We start from the raw sequence: 14,076 nt of genomic DNA, 5'->3' as shown, positions 1-14,076 counted from the left end.
TCTACCTCTCTCAGTCTGTCTCTCTGGCTCTCTGGGAACCAGTTGGATGATCGCAATCGCAACTGGTTCCGACTCACGACTTGAAATTACGCTCAGATTGCATTTGCTGAGCCTGTTACCTAGCCAATGTTACCTGGGCGCAGTCCTAACCTTGCCACCTACAGGTAGATCACTCGCATGCCATTAGAGAGCAGGCAAATGTTGATTTACTTGGTAAGCCCCAGTCCATGACAACATATCTGGACCAGAAATAATCTTTTGTTTGGTCGCTCCACATTGTCAGCGCAAGCATCGAAAATTTATTACTTCATAAGAAACTTGCTGCTGTTTCTATAGCTGGAATTGGTATACAACTCCATTGGGACTTTATGTTGACTCCCGACATGGTATTGAATCCTGTTCTGGCCAAGTCGCTTTTGCAAGCTCATTATATGCAATGAAATTCAATACATTCACATTCTGAAACACGAAATGATATCCAAAATAAAGTTACTAAACTACCTTGTGAATGCTCTTTATGCAAGCTACTTTAATCTCTTATTTTTATTCAAATAATCAAAACTAAATTGAAAATGTTTACAGTCTACTTTTTAAAATTTACATCATCAATATAATTAAATTAAAAGATGTTAAGAATATTGAAAGTACACTGAAAATCAAAGTCATTCTAGTATTCAAATTTAGAAATTCATGTTTTCGTGAAAAATTAAGACATATGCCGATAAAATAGCATCGACTCAACATTAAAACACCCTTTACCAAGATTGAATTTACCTGGAATCCCGGGTTTTTTTTGTGTACATAGTGTGTGTTTCTAAAAATTTCCACATTAGTACCAAAGCTGACATTTTTTTCATAAATTGTGAATTTTTAGCGACGCACAGAGGGCCATTTATCTTTTATTTTTTGCATAAATCATATCTTTTGAATAAATAAAGATATAAAAATTATAAAAAGCATTTAATAGGTAACTGCTTAAGCTTTAAAAGAGTGTTTACACAGTGTGAGAGGCCCGAATCGACTTTTATTTTTAAGTAAACCTGTAAACTTGTTATATAGATTCCAAATCAGATGACTCCATTAATTTTAATACATTTAACGTCAAAATATCTCTGATAAAGGTTCTCAAATCCCTTAACTAGATGTTTAAAGCCGGCCCATCAGCATTTAATGTATGTAGCATTTGATGTAATGTAGCATTTGATGTAAATTAAAATTTTTGAACGAGTTAAATATTAAAATAGAAAATCGCCACAAAAAATCATCGAGTTGTCGATATATCGAAAAAAAAAACGAAATATCAAGTTTTATATCGAGTTGTTACAAAAAAAAAAACAATTTGCAATGTCAGAAACTTCAACGATTTTTTTTAAATTTATTTAATAAACTAGTTTAGTCTTAAAATTAATTTCGATGGCTTAATACCTAATAAATCGCCCTATATTTGTATTTGAATTTTTTTTTGGAGAGGCCCCCAATAACAGGACCTTCACCGCGCGCTTAAATTCACATAACTTCTCGATAAGTGCTTAATTTCAATTGTAGATCATTTAGTTCTGCAATTAAACTACGATAAACAAACTCTTGTCAACTTTAATCAACTCGATAAATCGTAAACAAAATGATCGAGTTGAAGCACTCGATAATCGCTACCGCGAAAATCGAGTTGTCGATATTTCGGTGTATTTTTACCTCACTAATTTATAGTAAATGACATTGATGGCGAAGTAAATGAGTACATTATTAAAAATGGTTCTTAAATAGTATCATTTTTTTAGGCTCATGGCAATGAAAGGTTAACAGTAAACACAACATATAGTGAAAAACGATTTTCGAAGAAATTTTATTGAAATAATTCGATAACAAGTGGATCGCGTATTGCCGTCTGAAGTGTCTTGCACCAAGTGGGTCCAAGCGACGTCGCTTTTCAGGGTTAAAGTGTGTCGCTAGGTTGTCGATTGTTGCACCGACCAGAATACACACACACACGCACACACGGTCAAACACATAGACTCATAGATCAATTTGCATGCAGAAAACTTTTGGAGTCGTCTAAAAAAGGCAACGTCAAGTTGTTGCCAGGCATGCGCCCAGAACTGCCAGCTTCTCCTCCTGCTGAAGCTCCATCTTCATATGCAACTCCAACTTCTGTTGCAACTCGTTGTCAAGATGACTCAGCCGGTTAGTTTGCTGCCTTTGCTCTTTGGTTCTGGCATAATGAAATGGCATTTCGAAATGGCTGCTGCTGTTGCTGCATGTCCTGCTCTGTTATTGTTGTTGTTGTTGTTCTTGTTGTTTGTTTATTGTCTGTGGCTGAGATTGTTTCTGTGTCTGTTGCTGTTGGGTTCGGTCCGCTCGGGTTGCCTGTGCGGGTTTCTATACTCAAAGTTGCTTGAAATGTATCTCACAGCTACACCTTTTATAAAGACATTAAATACAAGATATATGGCATGTGTGATTGTGATAAAAATGTATCTGTTGCCTCTGCCTCGACCTGCAGATACATATACAATACCTTCAACGTGTGGCTGTTGCTGTTTCTGTTGCTGTTTGTGGTTGACAGCCACAGCAACAACCTCAGCCTCAGCCGCTGCTTATCGATGTGTAAATAATTAATTTTTTTGTTCTTTCGCTTCTCCATTGGGTCGTCGAGCTGTATCGTATCTTCTATCACATCTTTATAGATTTTCAACACTTTAAATTGGAAGTTCAACAAAAATTTGTGAATTTCGTCAGATAAAAATATAAATCACATTGTCACACACAAGCACACACGCACACACACACAGAATCATTGTAGCAAAGAATTTTTGTGTGTTGAGCGCGTTTTCACCTGTTGAGCTCGGTCCGGGACTTAATTAAAAACGATTTAAAGGGTTCATTACGAGCATTGCTACTGTGTGTTGATGTATGTATGTGTGAATGTATGTTGTGGCAGCTGGCCGCACGCGCGGTCTTCTCATATTTGTATCCATGAGATACATTTTGTGGCGCAGGCATTTCTTTTGGTCACGTCAACTCCACCAGCTCCCAGTTGCCCAGTTTAAGGCGTAACAGAGGTGGCTTTACGCGCATACACAACCACTCACACACACACACACACACACACACATGCACAAGCAGTGGTCACTTATACATATGGAAGAACCAAAGAGTGTTCGCTCAGCGAATATTTGCTCTTGACCAGTTCCAGTTCCAAAATGGAAACTACATTGACTCTCCCGCAACTCTCTTTTTTAATCTCAGTCAACTCTCTCTCTTCTCTCTCTGTCAATCTGAATCGCGCTCTCTTTCCATTTGCTCTCTCAACAACAACAAGATGAACGACAAAGCCGTTTAGGCCTCGTTAACAACAAAACGGCTTCTTGGGCTGCTCTGGCCAACGCGTTCCCAGAGATTCGTAAGACGCTAGCCACATTGGCCATCTCCCTCGCACCCACTTCAACTAGCTGCCATCTCGCTCGCTGCGTAAGCCAGGTAGAAAAACTCAAGCGTAGCCGAGGTAGCAACATCGAAGACGACGACGACAACGTCGACGACGACGACCCGACGTCGGCAACATATTGCTGATGACGTTGGATCGGTCGGTGCGGCTGCCAGGTTAACTCTCGTATGCGCCACCGGAATGCCGTAAACCCATTACCTGTGCGCTTGAGCTTGGGCTTCAATACTTGCGAGTGCCTTTGTCTCTGTCTCTTTCTATGTCTGTGTCGGTGTCGGTGTCTCTGTGCCTATGCCTCGTTGGCTGGTAAAAAGATCAGGCGAAAGACTGGCAGCAACATTGTAAGCCAAATTTATGCGTCATCTCTTGCGGATCCAATGGCAATACGAGAACTTTAACTTTCATTATCGCCATGTAAATTTCCCTGTTCTTTATTTTTTTACTTTTGGCAGCTACTTACATTTAATTAATAACGCTGAAAGGGCAGTTAAAATTACAAGTTTCTTTAATTTAAATACAAAATTAAATATGAATACATTACATTTTATATTAAAGATATAAATAAGAAATCTACGCCCATTTAGAGATCTTAATTCGAATACGAATACGAATTAAATTTTTAATAAGAGATATAGATTGGAACCATTCACTTCTATATACAAAACTTGAATATAAAAGATTTTTTTGACTGTATGAAAATGTACTATCTTAATATTATTTAAGCTCATTTCTATGTCATTGTAAAAAGAAATAATTCACATTTTTAAATGAGAGTATATATTGAAGAAGATATGTAGAAAATTGTGGGTTCGTAATATGAATATACAGATTTCACAGTCGAATTGGTCTCCTAGAATGCCAAATTCTTTTTGAATCTTACAAAAATCCCAACTATTAAGTTTGACTATCCAACAAAGAAAAAACAGTTTTGAAAATCGTACCTAGACACACATGGCTTTATAGACTCGGCTATTGATTCTGATCAAGAATATATATACTTTATAGGGTCGGAGATACCTCTATATCCCTGTTAAATACATTCCAAAGAACACAATATACCCTTTTACTTATTTTTTAAGTACCGGGTATAATAATAATAACAAAAACAAAATTAATATGAAAATAAAATTGTTTTGAAATTCTATCTTAGGTACATTTTAAAATTACATTAAATTTTGTTGACTTTTAAAAAAATAAATATTTAGTTATCTTTGAATTATTAAATGATAAGGAAATTCCCATTAAAAATTTTAGGTGCTGATTAAAAATGTATTAACTATTCCCAGCTCGGCATTTTTTAATGCATTTTATACAAGTAACTGATAAAAATAATTTTAAAAGTATATTAATTTCAACTTTATGACCAGATAGTATTGTATTGTATCTGTAGAATACAGCTCGATCCCCTTGCTACAGTCAGGTCTCATTGCCTTTCTACGCGTCTCATGTGTTTTTTATTTTGGGTAACCCTGTGTGATTAATGATGCTCCGTAGCCGCATGGCGCTGAGTGAGCAAATTGAATGAAAGATGTTGGCGCACCACTCGACTCCACATCCATGGCGGCAATTAATAACGAATGCGTCAAGTTCATTTAAGCTCTGATATTTTCCCAAATAAACGCAGCTGGCTTGCACATACATTAGTGTATTCCCTCCTTTCCCTCGACTCGATTCTTTTCTATATTCCATATCAGACAGCACCTTGATACGTGACTAAGTGGAAAAGTTATTTTAGCTGTTCTCCAATTTATAGTGTTAGCTATCAGTAATTACTCAACAAACGATCTTCGATCTTCGATCTTTGCAGCAAACTGGGACTCGATCTGGTTCCACGCGTGGGTCCACTGGCCGTAGATCCTCATGGCATTGGCATTGTGAAGCTCTACAATGTGCACGTAAGCAGTGCTGATAATGCCAAAGCCTCCTCGGTAATTATAAATGGTATTAATCCACCAAGAAATTCATCTCACAACGATTTTGATCCATTTCCAGAGCCGTGGTACGCTGCGAAGAAAGACACAGCGCAAGATCCTAAGTCATCATTTATACTTTTGCATGCGGGACTTTGGACATCGCATTGGGGGCGATGATGCAGAGGTCTATTTCTTTCTGTACGATGGCAATCGCATGCGTCCGCTATCGGAGCGGTTTCTTGTAAAGATCTCCAAGGATGGTTTCTCCAATTACATCGAGAAGTTGCACAGCAATTGCTCGGTCTTCACTGATCTTGGTAGATTCCACACTTTATGCCCAAAGGTTGCCAGAGTTGTACTCATTCAATGTCATATGTTACAGGTGCCGCTGATCTCAACGAGGAACTTCACCTGGTGGCCGTAGTTATGCGCGTGGGTAAAATCATACAATCGGATTCGATTAAGAAGATTGAGAAGAACAGCTCAACCAATGCTAGTGGCGCCACCTATCGTCGTCCCTTTGGCGTGGGCGTACTTTCGCTGGGCGACATCTGTCAGATGGACAGCAGTCTGGAGCAGCAGTCTTCGGAGGAGCGTGAATATAGCTTCAAGCTGTACCAGAGTGAGGAGAAAGACTTTCATTTGCTGCCCGAGCTAATCATTAAGAAATCGAGCGGAAAATTCTCGCCCATTCAGCCGGGTAATCAAAGTACTCAGGGAATTGTGGTATCCCTTAAGTTGCTGCACGGTGGACTGGGTCAGGCACGTCAGGAGCAGCCGCTGCTCTTCCAGGGCACAACCATTACACGTAAAATGGGTTTCCCCGATGTTATCATGCCCGGCGATGTACGCAACGATCTCTTCCTGACCCTGGAACGCGGTGAATTCGAGCGAGGGGGCAAGAATACGGGAAAGAACATTCTGGTCACCGTTGTGGTGCTCGATGTGGCTGGCAATGTGCTCACCGACTGTCTGTGGGGTGCCTCTGGCATGGACGCATTGCCACAATACCGCTCCATGATACTCTATCATCAAAATGCGCCCAGCTGGAATGAAATGCTCCGGTTGAGTGTGCCCATCGATAAGTTTGCCACCGCCCACGTGCGCTTTGAGTTCCGACATTGTTCGACCCGCGAAAAGTCGGAGCCCAAGCTGTTTGCATTTAGCTTTGCCCGTCTCATGGATACCAGTGGCGCCACCTTGGGGGATGGCCAGCATGAGCTATTTGTCTACAAATGCGAGGATCCGGCCAAGCTACAGGCGGCCAGCTATTTGCGACTGAAGTGCCGACCCAGAGATGCGCAGGCCAAGATGGATTGCAGCGGATGCTTTAGTCGCAGCTCCAAGGAGGTTTTCGTACTCCGATCGCTTCTGTGCTCCACGAAATTGACACAGAACGCGGATCTGCTGTCGCTGCTGCAGTGGCGTGCACATCCCGACACCATTCAGGACTCGCTGACGGGTGTGCTTCGGCTGAACGATGAGGAGCTGGTTAAGTTCCTGCAGGACGTGCTGGACGCACTCTTTGCCATGTTCTCCAACGAGGAGGGCAACAGCACGCAGCATTCGGGCCTGGTCTTCCATGTGCTAGTAAGCATCTTCAGTCTGCTGCAGAGCAACAAGTTCCAACACTTTCGACCCGTGATGAACGAGTACATTGAGAATCACTTCGCTGCCGCCCTGGTCTACAAGGGTCTCATCACATCCGTTGAGCACATGGCCGTCTTCATGACCAAGGCCGAGCATCCGGATCCCTTTCAAAAGTGTTTCGGCTCCTTGGAGTACATCTTCAAGCTATTGATTCAATCGCGTCGGCTTTTCGCGCGTGCCACTGGAGGGCAGTACGAGGACTCCTTTAGACGAGATCTGCATTCGCTCTTTACGGCGTTGAATGGCATGTTGGCAGTGCCATCTTATGATGTCATCATACCCACCCAAGAGGCGTTGCTCAACTCCACAGGCGTTGTGCTGGAACAGCTTAAGGATACATTGCCTGCTCCAGAGCTCGGAATGCTCGCTCGCAACATGCTGGATGCCATACCACGCGGTGCACCCAATCGTCTCATCCAGGCCAAATTGCAAGCAGTCAAGGATCTGGTTTCCGGGGAGCTCTTTCACGAGGATGGTGAGTAGCTACTTAAGTCCGGGATGGACAGCCAAATTCAACAAAAACATCTTTATTAAATTAGACGACTTTCTGTTTATTTGTGCTCAGCGTCTTGGCTCGAAGCAGCGCAATTTCGGTGCTCTGAAATATTTTGAATATATCATAAATTATTTGTCAGCTTGTTCTATAATTTATTTAGATGATTGGACATCCTTTGGTTTATTTTTTACTCATTGACTGTTACTACTTTTAGATTCACGGACCGTTGTCCTGTCGGTGGCCTGCAAACATCTGCGGATGCATCTGAGCCGCCGCGATGAGCTGCGTCTCTGCGCCGAGATTCTCTCGGAGATTCTAACCCAATTGTACGAGCTGCAGCGGGAACAGCGTGACAAGGTGACCAATACGCTGCAGCACGATCTGGACTCGTTGTGCAAGAATATCCTGGGCATATTGATACGAACCATAAGCATTATTTGGGAGGGCTCGAATGCGGTGCTTCCACAATTGGTGGCGTGTCTGTTGGGACTGTTGCAGCTGCTCGACGAGACGCACTACAAACGCTTCTGGGACGAATTGACCCCCAACAAGGATCCTCGTGACATAAAGGACTTTCTCAGCAAGTCGCTGCTAGTGTATGAGGAGCTACTGACTCAAGACTGGCTTGTTTATCCCAATGACTGGCTGGTCATGAAGCTGGCCGCCAATGATGTGCTCCGCAAGTCCCTAGAAGAATTTGCCAAGCCGCTTGTTTATCGCTTCCTTGGACCACAGGCCTTCGACTCACAGCTCTGGTGGAGCTACTTTAGTCTGGCGGTCACATTTCTCACACAACCCTCGCTACAGCTGGAACAGTATAGGGAGCCCAAGCGGCTTAAGATACTGCACTCTCACGGCGATATGCGCGTCCTGATGGGCTTCCAAATACTCAGCATGTGGTCGCAGTTGGGCGAACAAAAACTACACTTCATACCCTCAATGGTTGGTCCGTTCCTGGAGGTGACTCTGGTGCCGGAGCCAGCACTGCGCAAGGCCACACTCTCCGTCTTCTACGACATGATGCAGTGCGAACAGGTGAGTGATCCTCTGATCTCAAGTGGCTACTCCGACTAAGAGATTGCCGTCTCTATCAATAGGCCGCACGTGGATCCTTTCGTCTGGTGGAGAGCGAGCTCATTGATAAGCTGGATCTGTTAATCAGTGAGAACAAAGGGGACGATGAATATCGGGAGCTTTTCAGCACCATGTAAGTATCAGTTGTGCATATCTGTACGATATGTATATACTTATATTATATGTATGTATGTATGTATTTTAAAATGTATATATATATAAATGTCTGTATAAATGTCTCACCACACACTCATTGCAATCGCCATCCATAAAGGGAACATCTCAGCTTGGTGTAAGTTCAAATCGCATTTTGTCTTTGTCGTAGAACCGCCTTTATAATATTCTAGCAGATGATATTTAAACATCATGATCTCGATGTAATCTTCCAACTGTCTGTACTATATATTTTCCTGTAAAATAAGCTCTCAAAATTTCTGTGCATACGAATTCCCAATATTTTTTATTGAATTTGCCAAAATAAGGAAGAGAAAAAAGAATTATAAATTAGGAAATTCAAATTTTCCTTTTCTGTGTAATATTTAATGACAATCGTATTGAAAATCGAATTTACAATTATTATTAATTTTTAAGAAATGGGTATATTAGTCTGCTGGGATAAAAATATAAATCGGACTTTCGATTTTTCTTATTTTCCTTAATTTACGCTTACACCTATCACAATATTGTTTCTTTGATATTCCTGTATTTAAGTTATTACTGTATTTATTTTTTAATCCCAAACATAGTGTCTTTATTTTTATTTATGCTAATTTTATTACATATTTCTTTACTTAGTTTGCTGGAGAAGGTGCAAGTGGAGAATCCGAACTGGAAGGATGCGGGCACGGCGTTTATTGGGTCCGTAACTCGGCTACTGGAGCGACTCCTTGACTATCGCAGTGTAATGCAGGGAGAGGAAAATCGGGATAAACGCATGACATGCACTGTCAATCTACTGAATTTTTATAAAAATGAAATCAATCGCAAGGAAATGTATCTGAGGTGTGTTTCACTTAATCAACCTGAATAGATTAATGATATTTTAATAATTCATTTTTGGGTTTAACAGATACATCTATAAGCTGCACAATCTGCATCTTCAGGCAGAGAACTACACGGAGGCGGGCTACACTCTCAAGCTGTATGCCTCCATGCTCAGCTGGGATCGAGAGACCCAAAGCTTTGCACCCTTCGACAACAGCGGACAGCCGGAGTGGCAGCGTAAGGAGCGTCTTTATCATGAGGTTTGTTTTTATTACTATCTTCCAAGGCTGATAACCCCTAAAAATTTTGAAAAGGTTCGGTTCGGTGGCTTGAAACATAGACTTAGGTTCGGCTCGCTAACTAGTTTAAATACCTCCTGAACCCAGGGTTTGGTTCCGAGCCTTGGTACAATTTAATAAAAAAAAAATTTTGATTGCTTAAAATGTTTCTTAATTTTTTTTAACAAGATAAATTTCTTATAAAAAGAATCGAATTTTGTAAAATATCTAAATAAGTATAAATACCTCCTGAAGCAAGGCTTTGAGTTCGAACCTTGGTTCAATTTAATAAAAAAAAATTTTTATTGCTTAAAGTTTTTTAATTTTTTTTTAACAAGATCAACTTCTTATTAAAAGAATAAAATTTTGTAAAAAATTCAAATTAATTTAAAGATCTAAATACTACTTATTATGATTTTTATATTATTGTATCAAATAGAAAATATCATAAAAGTATAATATGTATATAAATATTTTTTTAGTTTCCAACCGAACCTTTTAGTTAAGAAAGTGGCTCGTTTTAAGGTTCGGGTTCGCGGGTTGAATAATATCAAAGGCTCGGTTAATGATCTGGTGCGGGTTGGTTAAAAACCCGAGCCGAACCGGTTCTGCGGGGGTCGGTTCGGGACCGGTTTGCAGTCTTGCTATCAACAATTATTTTATTTAATCTTCATGTTAAAAAAGTGAAAATATAATAATTAAATCTTTATCTCAAGTTGTGTTTTTTAAATATTTTAAATTAAATTTTTAAATAAATTATAATTTTTTTTAGATACTCAAATACTTCGACAAGGGCAAGTGCTGGGAGAAGGGCATTCCGCTCTGCAAGGAGCTGGCACAGCTCTATGAGACGCGTCGCTTTGACTACAACAAACTGAGCGATATTCTCATATTGGAGGCAAAGTTCTTTCAGAATATATTGACACAGCTGAGACCAGAGCCAGAATACTTTCGGGTTGGCTTCTATGGCATGGAGTTGCCGCTCTTTGTGCGGGTAAGCACATCTCATTTTACCAGTTAGTTTGCTCTTATTATTGCCTATTGCAATTACAGAACAAGCAGTTTGTCTATCGGGGTCTGGAGTACGAGCGTATTGGCGCCTTCACACAACGCCTGCAAACGGAGTTCCCAAGCGCACAAATTCTGGCGAACAATAGTCCACCGGATGCAGCCATATTGAATGCACCGGAACAGTATATCCAGATTAGCAATGTGAGACCCGTGGGCGATGCGCAGGCGCTGAAAACGGCCATGGTGCCGGTGCCGGAGAAGATCGCACGGTTCTATGAGGTGAACGATGTGACACGTTTCATCTATGATCGGCCAATGTACAAGGGTCCCATTGATAAGGACAACGAGTTCAAGTCGCTGTGGATCGAACGCACCACGCTGGACATTGCCAGTGCCTTGCCCGGCATCCTGCGCTGGTTCGAAGTCAAGCAAAAGTCCGTGCAGGAACTGACGCCGGTGGAATATGCCTGCGAGATCATCAGCAATGCGGGCAAAGAGCTGGCGGATCTAATCGTTCAGTATCGACGCGATCCGAAGCGCAACATCAATCCGTTCTCGATGCGTCTGCAGGGCACCATCGATGCCAACGTGATGGGCGGCATTAGCAAGTATCAGGAGGCGTTCTTCTCCGAGCACTTCATCAAGTCACCACAGGGCGCCGGCCAACAAGCCAATGTGCAGCGATTGAAGGTTTTAATTTTGGAGCAGATACAGATTCTTGAACAGGCACTGGAGCTACATGGCCAATTGGCACCTGCGGGTGTTCAGCCGTTACACAATCGCCTGCTGGAGCGTTTCTCTCAGTTGAAGCAAAGTCTTTCAGGAATGGGTCGTCTCAAGCGTCAGCCGTCCGAGAGTATTGTTAACACGCCGCTGCCGCCACTGCCAACAGAGCAGCGTACAGCTGCCCAGAACATGGCCAGTGGTAATCCGAATGCCAACTATGTTTACGAGCTGGATGAGATCTATACGCGCCCCGGCGACACACTGCGTCCGGTGGAGACAATGAATTCCTATCAGACTCTCAGCAAGGAAAGCCTCAGCATACCACTGCCGCTGACCGAGCCAAGCGAGGCGCCGCCAGTTCCGAATCGTCCACGCTCTCAGAACTTTGTTACAAACGGTGCCATGGACAGTCCGGAGGTGCCGCCAAAGCGTCAACCGACAATCAATTCACCCAATGCGCCACCATTGCCGCCTCGCGGCATTACGCCGGATAAGCGCGCCTCGAATCCATTGATATTCAATGACTTTGGCACCTCCACAGATGCCGCTGCGAGGCGTCATTCGGCGCAACAGCAGCACGGCCAAAAGTACTCCGTGGTGGATATTAGCTTTGATGATCCCGAGGCGGATCAACAGCCGCACTCGTTGCCACATAATCTGCAGGACGCTGGAAGCCATCTGAATGTATGCTTTGCTCCCAATGACTTTCGTGATTCGGGCATCTCCACGACCAGCTCACGGGAGCTCAATCAACTGAACAATTTGAGCGAAGAGTCATCCTCCATCTCATTGAGTACGGTCCATCATCGGGAGCACTGTCGCATTAGCTCCAACGGCAGCCTGGACATGCACTTGCATGGGGGAGCATTAAACATTACGCAACGTGAAAGCTCCACCAGTTCCTTCGATGTGGAAGATATACCCGTACCGCCGCCACCCATACCACCCAAGTCGCTGGGCGTGACGGCGAATGGATTAAGCGCCTCCATGGCCAGCGACGAGGCACATTCACCAAACACACATCCATCTCTTAATCATTCCATCAACAATCACAATCATCTTCAACAGCAACATAATGGCGCCGGCAATGGCGATGGCGATGGAGATGGCTATAGCTCTCCGCAGCATCAGACGAGCAATGGGAATGGGAATGGGAATAGTCTGACCGGGAGCACAATGGTTGCACCAGTGTCAACAGCTGTTGAGGCAGCCACATCTTCATCCAGTCATCATCACGATGGCGGCACCTTTTGAGTTACAATATGTCGCTGCCATCATCCACCCGATCAGCCGCATCAGCCACACAAACCATCCTCATCCACATCGACCTCGAGCAGTAGCACGGCAACGGAAAGTGCCACTGAAAGCACTGATTCCAGCTCGTCCACACAATCATTAACGCCACCTCCACCGCCACCGCCCCCGCCGTCGTCATCGTACAATCATTATCATTCAACTCATGGACACACACATGCTCCGACACCTGGTCCTGCGGCGCACTACTGCCAAGAGTGTCTGTCGTCGCCATCGCCTACGCCGACAGTCATCACAGAACAGGCTCTGGTGCATGCAAACCCTGCTCCAACGGTGGCAGCCACACGACATCCTCATATTGAGCATTGTTCCTGTGGCCTCAGCTTCTCCGTGCAGCATCAGCTTCACCAGGAGCAGCCCTCATTGGGCTACCAAATGGAGCAACAGGTCGGTTGCCAACATCATCATCATCATCATCATCACCAGCAGCAGCAGCAGCAGTTGCAATCCCAGGCATATAGTCCGTAGGCCCAAACCGTCTTTTCTTATGTGCAACGTTAAGCAAATGCGAATTATTCAGTTAGAGATAGAAAGTAAATTGTAATGTGTCGATATTAACATACTTATACATGTATAAATTATTTTATTAATTATTGTAATTATTTGTTTGGTGCCAAATGATCGCTGCAAATCCAAAGCGCAATGCAAACGCAAGTTGTAAAAATAGGTTGCTTCAAGAATTTCATAATTTAAATTAATTGAACATTATTTAGAAATATTTTATTTTAAGAAAATAATTATAAAATACATTTACACGAATATTTAAACGGGGAATTGTCGCTAAAGTTACTAAAACAGTTCAATAAAGTGAATACTAGGAAACGATGATGATCAAAACTCTATAAGATATCTATGCATATATTGAGAATCAAACTATAAACCAAAATAATTAACGATAATCAAAATGGTAAAGCAAAATTTAAACACATAAAATATACAGAAAATAGTTACAGACATATACGAGTAACACCGACAAAATGTGCAATGCAGTTTTTACTTTAACAATAAAACTATACATATTTAGAGAAACATACTTATACCAAACTTATATACATATGATAAATATCACAGAAAACTTCAATATAATGCAACATAAGTTTTCCAATTTTGTAAATTTTTTAAAGAATTAACAACTATAAAGTCTTTTTATATCAATACATTAGAAATATATAATATATACATATACAT

The 14,076-nt window shown here is 42.1% G+C and overlaps 1 protein-coding gene across 1 annotated transcript in view; it reads left to right on the top strand.

Annotated features, from left to right (window-relative positions):
• The window catches only part of LOC117793051 (dedicator of cytokinesis protein 3), a 28,031-nt gene extending 14,306 nt beyond the window's left edge, over positions 1-13,725 (top strand). Inside the window, exons 4-13 of the mRNA XM_034633426.1 lie at positions 5,250-5,370; positions 5,435-5,672; positions 5,738-7,480; positions 7,716-8,536; positions 8,599-8,708; positions 8,850-8,867; positions 9,371-9,577; positions 9,645-9,819; positions 10,610-10,831; positions 10,891-13,725. Of these exons, the coding sequence (XP_034489317.1) occupies positions 5,250-5,370; positions 5,435-5,672; positions 5,738-7,480; positions 7,716-8,536; positions 8,599-8,708; positions 8,850-8,867; positions 9,371-9,577; positions 9,645-9,819; positions 10,610-10,831; positions 10,891-12,828 (5,593 nt within the window). The 3' untranslated portion in view covers positions 12,829-13,725. The remainder of the gene's footprint in view (positions 1-5,249; positions 5,371-5,434; positions 5,673-5,737; positions 7,481-7,715; positions 8,537-8,598; positions 8,709-8,849; positions 8,868-9,370; positions 9,578-9,644; positions 9,820-10,609; positions 10,832-10,890) is intronic.
• Positions 13,726-14,076: the final 351 nt, after the last annotated feature.

This window comes from Drosophila innubila (genome assembly GCF_004354385.1).
Source record: "Drosophila innubila isolate TH190305 chromosome 3R unlocalized genomic scaffold, UK_Dinn_1.0 2_E_3R, whole genome shotgun sequence".
Lineage (NCBI taxonomy): Eukaryota > Metazoa > Arthropoda > Insecta > Diptera > Drosophilidae > Drosophila > Drosophila innubila.
Note: the sequence above shows the minus strand (reverse complement) of the source record. Positions and strands in the feature narration are given on the sequence as shown.